The sequence below is a fragment of the Falco cherrug genome (assembly GCF_023634085.1).
Source record: "Falco cherrug isolate bFalChe1 chromosome W unlocalized genomic scaffold, bFalChe1.pri SUPER_W_unloc_1, whole genome shotgun sequence".
Lineage (NCBI taxonomy): Eukaryota > Metazoa > Chordata > Aves > Falconiformes > Falconidae > Falco > Falco cherrug.
Window position 1 is genome coordinate 3,533,664 of NW_026599288.1, and position 14,584 is coordinate 3,548,247.

Here is a 14,584-nt window from a genome sequence, read left to right on the forward strand (position 1 = left end):
ACAGGAGGTAATAGATAAATTAAGAAACCTGGAAAAGCGAGTTGAAATGACCCTGCCAACTACTTCAATACCTGTAATTCCTCCAGTTAACCCAACTACACCTCCGATGCTGAACTCGACAAAAGATCCAATTCTACAGCGTTGGTCTGGTGGTGTTTGTGATGCTATTTTGGAGGGTGATTGGCAGGTGACCAGCTCGTTACCTTGTCCAGTACTGATTATTAATCTTGATGCACATAACTGGGACATGATTTATGGAAGATTAATGATCGGATTTTAGCGATGGGAGTGTTGCAACCTGCTCTTCCACCTTTTATGATGATCCCTCAGATTTGGCAAATTGTTGTGATAGACTTGAAAGACTGTCTTTTTCACGATTCCCTTACACCCTGATGACATGCAAAGAGCCTCACTAAGGATGATTTGCAACCGTTCCAATACTGGTTGCATGACACCGAAGCCAACAGTCCTCGAACTTGTTCACCAGAACAGCGGGCTGCCCTAGAAGTTGTGTCCTGCAGGATTCAGACTGGCTGGTGTGTTTGCCAAATGGCGAATCATCCGTTATCTTTTTTGGTTTGTAATGTTGCCACTTCACCTTTTGCCCTTATTTTGCAATGGCAAAAGAAAAAGGGGGAAAATATGGAGATCGTTTTAGAGTGTTTGCTTTTGCCATTGCAACCCAGACATTGTATTTTAAGTCGCCCTGAAGCAGTAGCGGCCTTGGTGAGAAAAGGAAGAGACAGGATTGTTGAAATTGATGGGACTGAACCGGTAGATATCAGTATTCCAGTCCGTGGTGATGGTTATGAGTGGCTCCTGAGACATTCAGCAGCCATACAGGAAGCCTTGATGGGCTATACAGGTGTTGTACACAACAACCGGCCAAAAGGAACTCTCTGGAAGATGTTAGAACATTACAAGTGGACTGTGAGACCTTTATGTTCAAAAAGACCAGTTGATGGGCCAACGGTGTTCACAGATGCAGGACGAAAGATGAAGAAGGCTGCGTGTGTTTGGCAATCCGATAATCAGTGGCAGAAAGAAGTGATCACCGGTGAACCACGGGACAACCTTCAAACCTTAGAACTGAAAGCAGTGTGTTGGGCATTGGGAAGCCGGAACGACACACCTGTAAACATAGTATCAAACTCATCGTACGTAGTTGGTGTAGTACAGAGCACTGAAGATGCCTTGTTGAGAGAGACAAAGAACCAACATCTTGGTGAAATGTTTATACAACTGCGTAGTACTCTTTGACAGAGAAAACATGAATTTTGTGTTATGCATATTAGAAGTCATCAGTGGAACATTGGATTGGGTGAAGGTAAAGCTAGAGCTGATGAAGCAGTCAGCTGTCTGGCAATAACTCCTCCAACAAATAAGTTTGAAGAAGCTCGTAACAGCCACGAGATGTTTCATCAGAATGCAAAGTCTTTACATCGACAGTATCAAATACCCATAGCAGATGCAAAGGGTATTGTCCGCTCCTGTCCTCAATGTAGTCATCATGGACCTGGTTTAGGGGTGGGCACTAACCCAGAAGGTCTGAAGGCACTTCAGGTTTGGCAAATGGATGTAACACATGTACCTGACTTTGGGAAGCTTAAGTATGTGCATGTCACAATTGACACCTATTCTCATTTTATATGGGCCACTGCACAAACCGGTGAAAAGGCATTACATGTGGAGAGATGCTTAATGTCTTGTTTTGCTGTCATGGGAGTACCTGTAGAAATAAAGACAGACAATGGTCCAGCGTATCGTAGTCAACGAGTTGCTAGGTTTATGGCAACTGGGGGAATTAAACACGTTAAAGGGATTCCTCACTCCCCAACGGGGCAAGCAGTTGTTGAAAGGGCAAACCGTACCCTGAAGGATTTGCTTCAGAGACAGAAAGTATGGCAGGACATAGATGTAACTAAACGGTTGACTAAGGTGTTGTTTACCTTAAACTCTCTCTCCCTTACGGAGGATAGAGAGGGACCACCTGTTGTTATACATCACCAAACAGCACGAGGGAACCAAACAACTACAGTTCCCGGTTTGAATGTTCTGTATAAAAATATGGCTTCAGGCGTATGGGAAGGACCTAATCCGGTGTTCTTTATCGGTAGAGGTTATTTTTGTATCTCCACAGATAAAGGACCTATATGGGTCCCTAGCAAGTTTGTGTGACCTGTATGTCAAGATCAGAAGACGGAAGAGAAGACTCAGAGCGAGCAGACAGAATAAACTGTCTATGTTGTAAGGGATGTAACCCGTGGGTATTGTGCCAATGTATGCTGTGTGGGGTAAAACGGTTCTGTAAGCCAAAGCTTAAATGTAAATGGTGTAAAGAGTGTATGTGTTTGATTAGTAACCGGGCATGAAGCAAGAGAAAACATATGACTAGTGTAATACCATGCTGATTGGAGACAGCATACATCATCAGAATCTGTGAAAGCACAGATTTGTGGGGTGGAATGTGAAAAAAAAAATTAAAAAAAAGGTGGAAATTGTAGGACTAAACATGTTTAAGTGGTGACTTGGTTTACGGTCTTGATGAATTTTTTACCAAAAGTAAAAAGTATTTTTGACATCTTGCCTAGGACAAACATATGGGTGACATGGGCAAATATCACGGGAGTAACAGACTTTTGTTTAAGTCTGCAACAGGCAGACAACCCCTTTAGAGCTTGTTTAATTGGTATTCCCCTGCAAGAGAATGTAACAAAATTTGATGGTTTTTGGAATGTTAAAACAGTGGATCTGACTTCCAATCAGAATGGTACATGTATGAGTCCAAATGGGCAATATGTTTGGCCTTCTATGCGTAATGCAGCGTGGCAGAAGGCGGTTATTGAGAATTTAAATCAGCCACATCATTTACCTTGGTAGGAGTTAGATCTATTGGCTAGCGTTGTACCTGTTGAATGTGTTAATGTTACTGCAACTGGTATGGCAGACTGTACCCACATGTCATCACCACTTCAACCCGTGAATGGCACTGGAGTAATTTGGTTTGGTGACCCGTGGCAGTTATGGCTAACACATCAAGGTGAATGGGGGTTTTATACAGGGTTTCAAAATCTAACCGGTTCACCTATTTGGGGTGAATTGAAAACCGGGGGTTTCCATATAGATGTATCAGGGGGTTATCAGTGTCCACCGGGAGTCTTTTTGATATGTGGGGACAGAGCGTGGCCAGGGATTCCTTTGTATCCTGTCGGTGGACCATGTTATTTAGGGCGTTTGACTTTGTTTGCTCCACATATGAAAGACTTATTGAAAATGGCTCAACAATCTCATAGATCACGGAGGGCACCGCGCACCTTTGATGAGACATGTAATGACCGAGTCGATCTGCAGTCTGTAACAGCAAATGTCCTAGCCTCCATATTTATGCCGGGGGCAATGGCTGCATTAAATGCTAAGAATATACGAAGGTTAGCGGGCTGGGGAGAGAAACAATTTAATCTTACATCGCAGATTTTAAGTTCGTTATTGCTTGATGTAGATAGTGTTAGGCATGCTACGTTACAAACTAGAGCTGCAATAGATTTTTTGCTATTAGCACATGGACACGGTTGTGAGGATTTTGAAGGGTTGCGTTGTATGAACCTTTCCGATCATTCCATATTGATGCACAAGAAGTTGTCACAACTGCAGGGAGACATGAAGCATATTCTTGCTGAGGATAATCCCTTTGATGAATGGTTGAGAGGATTGGGGATAACAGGTTGGTTAAAGACGTTATTGATGGAAGGAATACGCTTTTTTATAATCGTTGTTGTAATGTTTTTAGTTTTTAGCTGTTTATTTTCTTGTTTGAAGAAAGGTTTAACATCTATTGTGAAACGGACATGGGTTGTCCAAAAAGAAAAAGGGGGATATGTAGAGGGATTTTTAAAGGACCAAGGACATATGTTACCATTGTCTGGGTTGGACAACCCAGGCCTGTTAGTTGAAGCTGCAGAGCAGCTTTAAATTGTCCTGGGAACAAGCAGGGTGAGAAAGAAAACAAGCTATGCACAAACAAGAAGCCAGGTGCAGAGCAAGTCCTGGGAACCTTGGAATCAACACACTCTCATCGGCACACTCTGGTCAGGTGCCTGCAGCATGCTCACCAATCACCGACACGGACGCCCGCCCGCGTGACCAGAAACATTTATCCAATCACCTGTGTGAGCGGTCGGTTTAAGTTATAAATATGACCTGTTTGTTTAATAAAGTGAGCATGGCATGTAGCCATATTGGTGTGATTGTCGTGACTTGGCCGACTCTCCACGGGGGACCCTCTTCATGTTGTACATTTTCTACACACACACACATGGACACAAGCACAGGCACACCAGGCACTGAATAGGCTATTTAATATTTAATCTGCATGCAGCTGTTTAGATATTTGTTTGATCTGTCTCTGGATTTTTCATTTAAAATCTGTGGTTAACAGCAGCCAACCTGATCTGCATGTGTGTATGTCTGATTTTTTCACTGCTATGCCTCCTGTGTCCTACATCTTAATCACATCCAGGCACCCACCCCATTACATTACCAGACGGGAAGTGATGGACATCCCTTGACTCTCTTCATGACCCCCTGCTAATCCTGTTTCACACACAGGCTCCCTGCTGTATGAAACACAAAAGCTGCCACCATTGTTCTTTACTTCCAGTCGATATTCTGACAGACTTGATCTAGCAAATTAGTATTCTGTGGTAGAAGCATGACAAAAGACCCTTTTGACACACTTCGAATCGATACAAAGGCCAACAGAGAACCATTTCACCGTAGTTCTGTTATTTTTCCCCTTTTGATGACCCTTCTTTTTTTTTTAGGTTGTATGACCTTGCCAGATTTAAAAATATAATGTTAGAAAAGTCATCCTTGCACAGGAGGAGAAAAATATAAACATGCAGAAATGTCAGAATACCAATGTAAAATTAAAATGCAGTTGGATCAGAGGAGTAAAGATTTTCTTGTGTGAATTTGTTCTTCACACTGCTGAAATCTCTACACGCTTCAAATGTCAGAGTATAGAAGTAAATAGACTGTTCTGGCCACGAATGCTGTGTTACATCTGAATGTTATTATTCTTTCTTTTTTAAAAAATGAAAAAAATCTTCTCAGAGGATTACAAATTTATATCTTAGTCATATTTCTTGGTATGAAGGATCTTGCAATAGTGTCCCATATTTTCACATTTACTTAATTTTCAAGTGCTTATGCTGTGAAATATGACTGAATTTATGCTGATATTAATCATACTATGCAAAGAAAAAATACTCTTCAGCATGTGCTATATAAAAAAAAATCTATAAAAAGCAACTTAATTTGCATCTGAAAGTTTATCTACAGACATTACACCTGTTCAAAATCATGATTTATTCATACAGAAACCACAGACTTCACTGACTTGCATCTTTAAGCAATATTATGTACGTATTTCTCTACATCTGCAAGAATTACTCGTTTAGTCACTGTCATTTTAATTAGGTTTACACCTTTACCAATTTAATCCTTTTTAGGTTGGCCAAATCTATGTAACAGATTTACATTTATCTCATAATAGATACTTAAATGCAACTATATCCAGGTACACATAGATGCTATAGCTTTGCCTTACGATCATTTTAAGGGTGTAATTATATCATAATAAGGCATAATTCTTTTAATTTACATGCTTTCACATTTTTCTTAAAGAATGATCCATCCTCTTAAATGAAAAACAAGCACTCAGATATATTTTCTTTCTCATACTATCAAAGTAAAAAATAACTACTCAAAGCCACTTTCTAAATCTAATCTTCAAATTATAAGTTTTCAAGCTGAAAAAAAACTTAAGTCAATAAAAATGAGACATTACCAGCTTTAGAAAGGACTTTACTTCAACTCACAAAGAAACATTTTCCAAAACTACAGGTGCACAAATTACTCTAGTATTTGCTGTACAGTATGTACATTTGACCTCTGCCGCACTTCAGCATTTTTCAACACATAAACATTGTTCTCTCAAATAGAGCTACTATATAGACACAAGAGATAAAGCATATTGTGTTAGAAATTCAGGCCACTTCAGACAACTTGAGAACAGAGGCAAAATTACACAAGCTATTCCAATTCCTCTAGCAGTTTTATCTAGCCCAAGATTACCAGGCTCAATCCCCTCCTCCAAAGCCCCCAAAGCATAGGGTGACATACTCATCTACCAGAAATCAGTGGCCCACAAAAGAACTTTTACCATTTACACCAATTCTGATCCACACTGTGAGAACATTTTATTTGGAAATATATCATATTTCACTGAGACAGAACATTCTGTCCTGAGATAAATATAACATAAATTTGCATGAAGCAAGAACTACCCTTAATCTTATCATAGTATCCATATTCACATGATCTTTATGAAGTCCATACATCAGTCTTTATGAAGTCACTGAATCAGTTCCTCATCTGGTACAAATCCACATGGAGGAAGCACTGAACTGTGGCACACAATGGGTGTCTATGGGGATGACGGAATTCAGTCAGTTTTCTAATTGACAGTGGATCCAGTGTACTTCACTAGAGCATGCAGATAAAAGCTTCAGGCTGGCCAGATGAAAGTAGGAAGATGCATGGTCAGAGTTGCACTTAAAAAAGATAAAATGTTTAGTACCTTCTGCCCATCACTAGCTGTGAGATTTAGGTAGGATGAAAGGATGAAATAGAATGACATAGAGTAAGGAAAGGGAAGGCAACGGTGAAGAGAAATCACCATTTCTTCCCAGTATTCTCAAGGATTCTTGGCTGTATTTTCATAGTTCATGCTCCAGTTGCCTCCTTGCCATTATCTAACTGTATCAGACCACAGTTTGGACACTGGTAGCATGTAAGACTATGTTTCTGACATTATTGCTCTGCCTTATAATAAAATGAGAAAAACTCTCCTTGTGCATTCTAGAGAAACTTTTGAGATCTACTAGGAAATGTCAGGAGTCAACATACAATATTTCTCCTTAAATTGAATGAAAACCATACCATCAGACTAGCTGAATTTGTTCTGATCAGTACTGCCCCCATGCCAAGCTGCAGACCCACAGGATGCTGGGGGTCAATTCCAGTGGCTCCAGCCCACCTTCCAACACTGAACTGCCAGAGGTGACAACATCTGAGGGGGACCATCAAAGAAAATGCTTTGTCTGGACAAGGCTGGGGAAGAATATTCAAGACCAAAGATGAATTGAAAAAAGTAGGGACTTTTCAGGCAAACTTCTTTGTTTGCTTTTCGTCAAATTGAACGTTTTTTTAAAGGATGACTTTATTAAATGTTTAACACCTTTCTTTCATGATATCTTCCTCTCAATTGCTGGTAAATCCAGTCTGCATCATCCTCTCCCTCCGACAAAATGAAAATAAATATGCAACAGGCTTCACATTCCTTATACCTTCAAGAGTAATAAGAGAGACAGAAATCTAATTGTCAAAACAGCATTGTCAAAACCAGAAGGTAAAATAAATAAATAAATAGCCTCAAGACTCATATCAGGAGAAACCCACCCCCCACCCCTCCACAGACACCCATTCCTTGCAGGTCAACTTTAAAACTTCAGGCTGATATCTATACTGATTGTACCTATATTCACTTATTAATCTCCTCACATATTACAGATTGCACAAGTGACTTGTGATGCTGAATTGCTATAGCTGTTTGTACAATTCCCATGTAATTAATTGTTTGTGCCTTTGCTTTACCCAATTTGGAGAGAATGCACTTTCAAAGTAGCTGTCAAAGTGTGACTCATCTGGCAAGTCAGTAATTACTTTTTCATAAAGTAATATGCCAGAACACACAAAATTAATGAGATTTGTAGAAGGTACTGGGACATATGAACATAGATTCCTACCTACCACTTTTCATAGTTCAAATAATCATAAACCCCCACCCCCTTTTAAAGTATAGAATCAAATGCATAAATTCACCCCTTAAGTGCAAAAGGAAAAATAGAGTTTTCAGAATATATTTTTTTAAAAAGGCTTTCAAGGAAATATTGGAGTAAAAACCCTACACTTTTAAGCACACATTTTGAAGTGTATAATATTAAAATAATTTCCTAAACCTTGCTTTCCTTTAGTTTTATGGTTCCCTCTGTATTAGAAGCATAGCTTCTCATTGCTGTTATTGAGGCAAATATTGGATTAATTTGGACCAAGATGACATCAAGAGAACACAGGATTCATGGCTTTAGTCCTTATCCTTCAGCTAAAGCGTTCATAGTTTCCATTTATAACAGCTTCTTAGCTACAGCCATAGACCACAAAGCACTACAGCATGTATTACTAGGAAGCTACACAGCCTTTCTTCCAAAGGGGAATAACCAATATATGAGTGTTTTCTTCACATCTGTGCCTTTAAATGCAACCTTGGGATAGAGGTGGTAACCCATTCTGATAATTGGTTTTAGAAATAAATAGAAAATAAAAGACATATGTTTGGTCTCAAGCAAAAATAAATAGTTTCAGTCTATCTTGCCCCAATAAACAAATTGCATTTTGCCTCAGTGGACTGGCAATGGCAGGAAAGTGGACCTGCTCAGTTACACTCTTGTTGTGACATGTAATATGCATCACAGGGGGAAGTGTTAATGGGGATTTAAGGGAACATGACAACCCCATTAGCTTCCCTGATAAATCTGGCCTAGAGTAAATGGCAGTCCTTGCTATGGAGATTTTACTGCTGGACAGAACAGCAAAATAAAAGGGAAAGAGAAAGTTGTGAATAGGGCCAACATTGGTGAAGGTTATGCTAAATCAGAGATTCTGATTGTAAAGAGGTTGGAAGCTCAATGGAAATTAACAGCTCTTAATTCTTTTGCTTCCCATTAAAACTGATCAGACTTCAACAATGCAATGGTTTTGGTCCAAAACTTCTCATCGGTTATCTGGACATGATTTTGCTTGCTGGAAATTATTCTAATTTAGTATCACTTGAGATGCTGAATATTCTTAAACATGCAACAGTGAAAGCCTGCAGATTTTAACCAAGGGTACTTTCCAAAGACAGTAATTTTTTTTCCATTCATCTCCACTGAGTTAAATCTCTTCAAACATGGTTGTAATTGTTTTTAGAATTATACAGCTTTTATTTCCAAAAAGACACCCTTTAGTGGCTATAGGCAGCATGTCTGTTCATGTATCTACACAGATACTTCTGATCTTTAAATCTCTGACTATCACTTGCTTATATTGCTTCTTTTATTCTTCAATAGCTACAGCCAAACTTGGCAGCTGTTAGAGCTGTTAGAGCAAGATGTCAGATGTTGAAATATATATTCTTACTGCAGTGGCATCATGGCCAGTAGCTAGCCCTTTGTATGGATTCACTGCCAGCAACATAGCTGTGTTCAATGCTGACTGCTTGCGGGTATAGAACTGCCTGTAGGGTTATATCAAAGTCATACTGTTATGTAGCTGTCTATGTTGCTTTCACTCCTTTAGATGGCAGCATTCTCTGGCGCTGATTTAGCTGCATGATATTTTATCACATCCATTTTTATACCCTCTTCAATGTATCTCTTTGAATTAGTCTTGCATTATTCCATTCCCTACTTCTGGAGAAAACGTTATTAAACCCAGAAGGATATAAATAAAACCAGGGAGAACAAAATAGAAAGACTCATTTTAAAAAATGAATATATGTTCTTCTAATTTTTAGCCATTGTCTTCACACAGACCCCAGCTCTTTTGTTCAAATACTGTCTACCTTGATGTATAATTAAGCAGCCAATCTTGCTTGCTTTAGTCATGCAAAAATGATATATTCATCCAGATTGCTGAACTAAGGCACATAGTCTAGTCCTCATTTTTTAAGCTTCTCAGAGCAAACCAGGTTTTTTAATAATTATAAGTTGCAGCAGGGGAGGTTTAGATTGGATATTAGGAAAAAATTCTTCACCAAAAGGGTTATCAAGCATTGGAACAGGCTGCCCAGGGAAGTGGTTGAGTCACACTCTCTGGAGGTTCTTAAAAGACATGTAGACATGGTGCTTAGGGACATGGTTTAGTGGTGGACTGCAGGAGCGGTCTGGAAACTAGGACCATGCGTGGCAATCAGTTAGCTGAGGGGAATGTACTCGAGCTTGTCTAGACAACAATTAACATGATGAGGCATGTTTACAGAGCACAGGGGAGTGGGAGACGGATGGCGCCAAGGATGGCGCCAAGGAAAGGTAACACCTTGCTGTTAATTGCTGGTAGTTAACCACCAATCAGGGATTGCCTAGTATGCAATGCTTAGCTTCAAGAACCAATCTGTTTAAAACGCGCAGCTTCTGAAAGTGTATAAAACCTCGTGCTTCTGTACAATAAATTGACATTTGCTTGCATCAAGCTGTGTCCCGTCTCTTCATTCGCCGCAGTGGACTTGGCAGTGTTAGGTTAATGGTTAGACTTGATGATCTCAGAGGGTCTTTTCCAACCTAAATGATTCTATGAAGTGTCATGAATACCCCCAGGAGCATATTAATAATTGACAATAATCTTCACAGAAACTAATAGATGGCATTGAAAGTTTAACTAAAATCCACTTTATCTGGCACAGAACCTAAAAAAATATCATATTATTTTCCTTCAGAATCTTTCAGAAAGGATACAAATACTATTATGTCCAGAGTTTGTCTGAATTCTGTTTTGAAACAGTTTGCTTTTGAAATGTCTTTATGCCTGTGATCTATTTGCTGACTGGAGACACTATCAAAATTTTGGGCAAAGATGCAGAAGAGCAGCCACACAGTGCAGGTTGCTACACCTGGGGCACTTGAAGAATATTTGGGATGGAAGGTAACACTCCTAAAGAGAAAAAAAAATGGTTGGAGATGTATTACTTTGTCCAAAGATTATTTTCATTGTTGCCATGCTTGTGAGACATGCATGCACATAGACATAAGGTAGTCTTATGAGTAGGCCCTAAAATAAATATTTACAGGCTGATGTTGTGCTTATGTATCTGATGCCAGAATTTGTTCCCTACCAGGACAAAAATTTTGGGGGATAAAAGGTGGCACTACTTTCCTCCCTTTAAAAAAAAACTTTTAAAATCTATTTTTAGAAAATATAAACAGGAAATCCAGCTAATCCTGTAGACCATACACAGACAGAACATGATATGTAGATGAGGGTCCTGGACTGGATAAGAAAAACATGTCTGTTCATCCCAATCCTGAATTTTCTCTTTGGAAAATTATGCCTTCATGGCAATCAACGCTTGAGAAAGGAATGCAGAAGAGAAACCATGGTGTGAAAAATTAAGAATAATGGGAGTTGAGTTTCTGAGCTTGTTAATGTTCTTCAGTTGGGTCCTCTGGTAACATTTTCTCTTCTTAAAATTATTTTCTTTGAAAACATTGCCTGCCTACTAAGTGGTTCTCAGTACTGTGGCTGTTGGTAAAATCAGTGTTATAAATTGAGACCACAATAGATCATAATCCAATTAAAATTTTTATTAATTATAGCAAGTAGAATATGAGCAAAAACAGCGCTGGACGACAGGGGAGTCTGCGCTCCGCCAACTGCCGTCCTGAGCAGTTCAAACAGTCCCTTTTTATACTTTTTTTCTTTTACTTTCGTGTTCATGAAGTAGTGGAGGTGTTGGCCCTTCATTCATATGCACAAGCGGCATCCTGGACACCTGGCGGTGATCTTATCTTTTGTTGCCTAATCTTTACATTGGGCTTAACATAAATCTTAATAAACAATACCCTAGTCCATAGTTTCTTACAATTCCCCCTTTTTCTTTTTATCCTATTATTGTTTATTAGACGCTGCTTTCATTCTCGGCACTGTGAACAAACCTTTTTCCACAATCCCAACATTTATCATAACACTCACAAGGTAATACCTCACAATTACAATAGGCATAGTTCTCACGTGGCATAACGCATTCACAACAATCTTCATCCTCATTAATAGATACACTCTTATATTTTGCCCTAGACCTCGTAGTTAAAATAAGCAATTTAGCTATGTCAAACCGTTCTCTAATAAAGTGTAGCGTAATATACAAGGCCCAAATATAAGTCCCAGAATCAACATAATAAGTGGTCCTGCTAAAGCAGACAACAAAGTGGTTAGCCAAGGTGAGATATTAAACCAGTTTTCATACCATGACCTGCCCGCCTCACGATCTTTCTTACGTTGATCTAACCTTTTCCGGAGTTCAGACATGGTGTCCTGGACTACTCCAGTCCTGGGGAAGTTCGGCCATTGTTGCTTTAGTGTCCCATTGTTCTGGTTCTTTTCTCCACAGTTTGTTCCTCCTCTGCCTTGCCCGTCGACTCGGTTGCTTCGAGCCACGGGGTGTACCATCTTCTCGGCAGCAAGGGAATTCTTCAGGAGAACGGCTGCTTCGGGCTTTCTGCCTGTTTACATAGGCTTCCCACTTTGCAGCTTTAATTGCCACCCACATTGTTCCCATTTGTCCGAGTAAATTTGAGTTTCAGTTCTTTTTTATCTGGGGTTACTTTCCAAGAAGTTGCAGGGGCTTTCTTAATCCGGGTATGGTGAATCCAAGAATTCTGTCCCTCAACCTTGATTGCAGTGTAGGTGGTGAGTAGGACTTGAAAAGGTCCGGTCCACTGTGGTTCCAGGGTTTTATCTGCAAAACACTTAACGTATACATAGTCTCCTGGTTGTATATCGTGAACAGGTCCATCCAGACCCCTACTGCGTGTTCCCATCACATGCTTCTCAATTCTTATTAATTGTTTGTTTAGTGCCACCATATAGGAAGTCATTGTTTCTTCACCAATCTGTGAAGACATCCCCCTTTGTACCCCATAGGGTCGTCCATATAAAATTTCAAATGGGCTAAGCCCCTCTTTTGCTCTGGTCTAGTTCGAATTCGTGTAAGAGCTAATGGCAAAGACTGGGGCCAAGTTAGATTTGTTTCTTGGCCTAACTTGACAATCTGTTGTTTGATTAGATGATTCATCTTTTCCACCTGGCCACTCGATTGTGGTCGGTATGGGGTATGTAATTGCCAATCTATTCCTAGATGGTGGCTGATCTGTTGTACTATTCTGGACACAAAATGTGGTCCTCTATCCAAGGACATTACTGCTGGGACTCCAAACCTAGGTATTATCTCTTGGAGTAGTATTTTGGTCACTTCCCGGGCTTTAGCAGTTCTGCACGGGAAGGCTTCTGGCTAACCTGAAAAGGTATCTGCTAGTACCAACAAATATCGATACCCCCCTTTTCAAGGAAGTTCCGAGAAATCGATCTGCCAATGTTGCCCTAGAACATTCCCTCTGCTAATGTTCCCTAGTTTTATTTTATTTGCTGTATTGGGATTATTGCGTAAACACATTTCACATTGCTGAGTCACCTGTTTTATTACAGTATACAAGTTTCGCCCTTTCAATTTCTGATTTAGACTTTTATATAAAGTATCAGCTCCCCAATGCGTCTTATTAATAATAGGGCTGTGGTCCATATTAAATTGGATGGTACCACTATACAACCATCCCTTAAATAAGTCCACTTACTTAATTTTATTTTATAATTCATGTCCTGAATTACCTTTAAGTTTTCTTTAGAATAGTTTGGCTCTTGATCTGTACTTACAGTTTGGATTTTATCGTCTGGTATTAAGGATAATTCCTCCTTTCCTACCTCCTCTGTTACTCGTCTGGCCTCATGGTCGGCCAGGTGGTTTCCAATTTCCAAATCAGTGCCTCTATGGGCCACCTTATGTTCTTCCTTCCTGGATGACCCTCTTATAACAGAGGGGGCCATTCCTCACGTCAAGGTCTGGCATGGCATATGTCCCCACTGCTCAACGCCTACTGGGTTGCAGCCAGCAGCGGAGCTCAAGATTCTTCTTGGTGGCAAACACCGAGGCCAACCCAGTCTTGCCCTTGACTACGGTAGGAGGCACCTGACCAACCTTATTCCTTGTACTTCATTGTCAATGCAGTTTCATCTGCACATTCCATAACAAGTCACTGTCATGGCAAAACACACAGATTTACATTAGTAGAACTACTACAGAGTGTATTTTATTTCACTTTTTCTGCCAATATCCCCACAGCCTTGCTGACCAAGGGATATTGTTTTTATCTGAACTGGGCAAGCCTCCCCCTTATCATTTTTACTGTAACAGGTAAAGCATTTTTCACCTTTCCTGGAATTTATTTTCAGATACACCTGGTTAAAAATTTCTTTTACTTCAGGGAGGTCCTCTTTTCCTCTGTTCTGTTGAATTAAAGATAAGCTGAATATTTCAATTACTTGATCGTATTTAACTTTTAATTTCATTTCCCCTTCTTTAAACGTCTAGATGTTCTAATAAATCTCATGCCAAGAAAGATTTTAGTGAATTTGGCATTCTTATTTGTTTGTTTTGTGTTTTTTTTTTTTTTTACTTTGTACTTTAAAGGTTTCAGGATGTTTTCCTGGTGGCCAGCAGCTCCCACAACTGTAACAAATTTATTTATTTATTTATTTATTGCTGAAGTTTAACAAGTAAGTTGGTTTTGTATTCACTAAAATTCCACCTCATACCCATTCCCTGCCCTAGAGGGGCCGTTACCCGGTCCTGTTGTACTGCAAATGCTGCAGCAAT

At 39.7% G+C, this 14,584-nt stretch overlaps 2 protein-coding genes across 3 annotated transcripts in view; one reads left to right on the forward strand and one right to left on the reverse strand.

Annotated features, from left to right (window-relative positions):
- Window positions 1-4,162, forward strand: part of LOC129734870 (uncharacterized) — a 94,718-nt gene extending 90,556 nt beyond the window's left edge. For both annotated transcript variants that reach the window (XM_055700219.1, XM_055700220.1), the window contains exon 2: window positions 2,141-4,162. In XM_055700219.1, coding sequence (XP_055556194.1) covers window positions 2,941-3,969 — 1,029 coding nt within the window. In that variant the 5' untranslated portion in view covers window positions 2,141-2,940 and the 3' untranslated portion in view covers window positions 3,970-4,162. The remainder of the gene's footprint in view (window positions 1-2,140) is intronic.
- The window catches only part of LOC129734876 (endogenous retrovirus group K member 8 Gag polyprotein-like), a 135,665-nt gene that overhangs the window by 78,124 nt on the left and 42,957 nt on the right, over window positions 1-14,584 (reverse strand). The window lies entirely within an intron of this gene.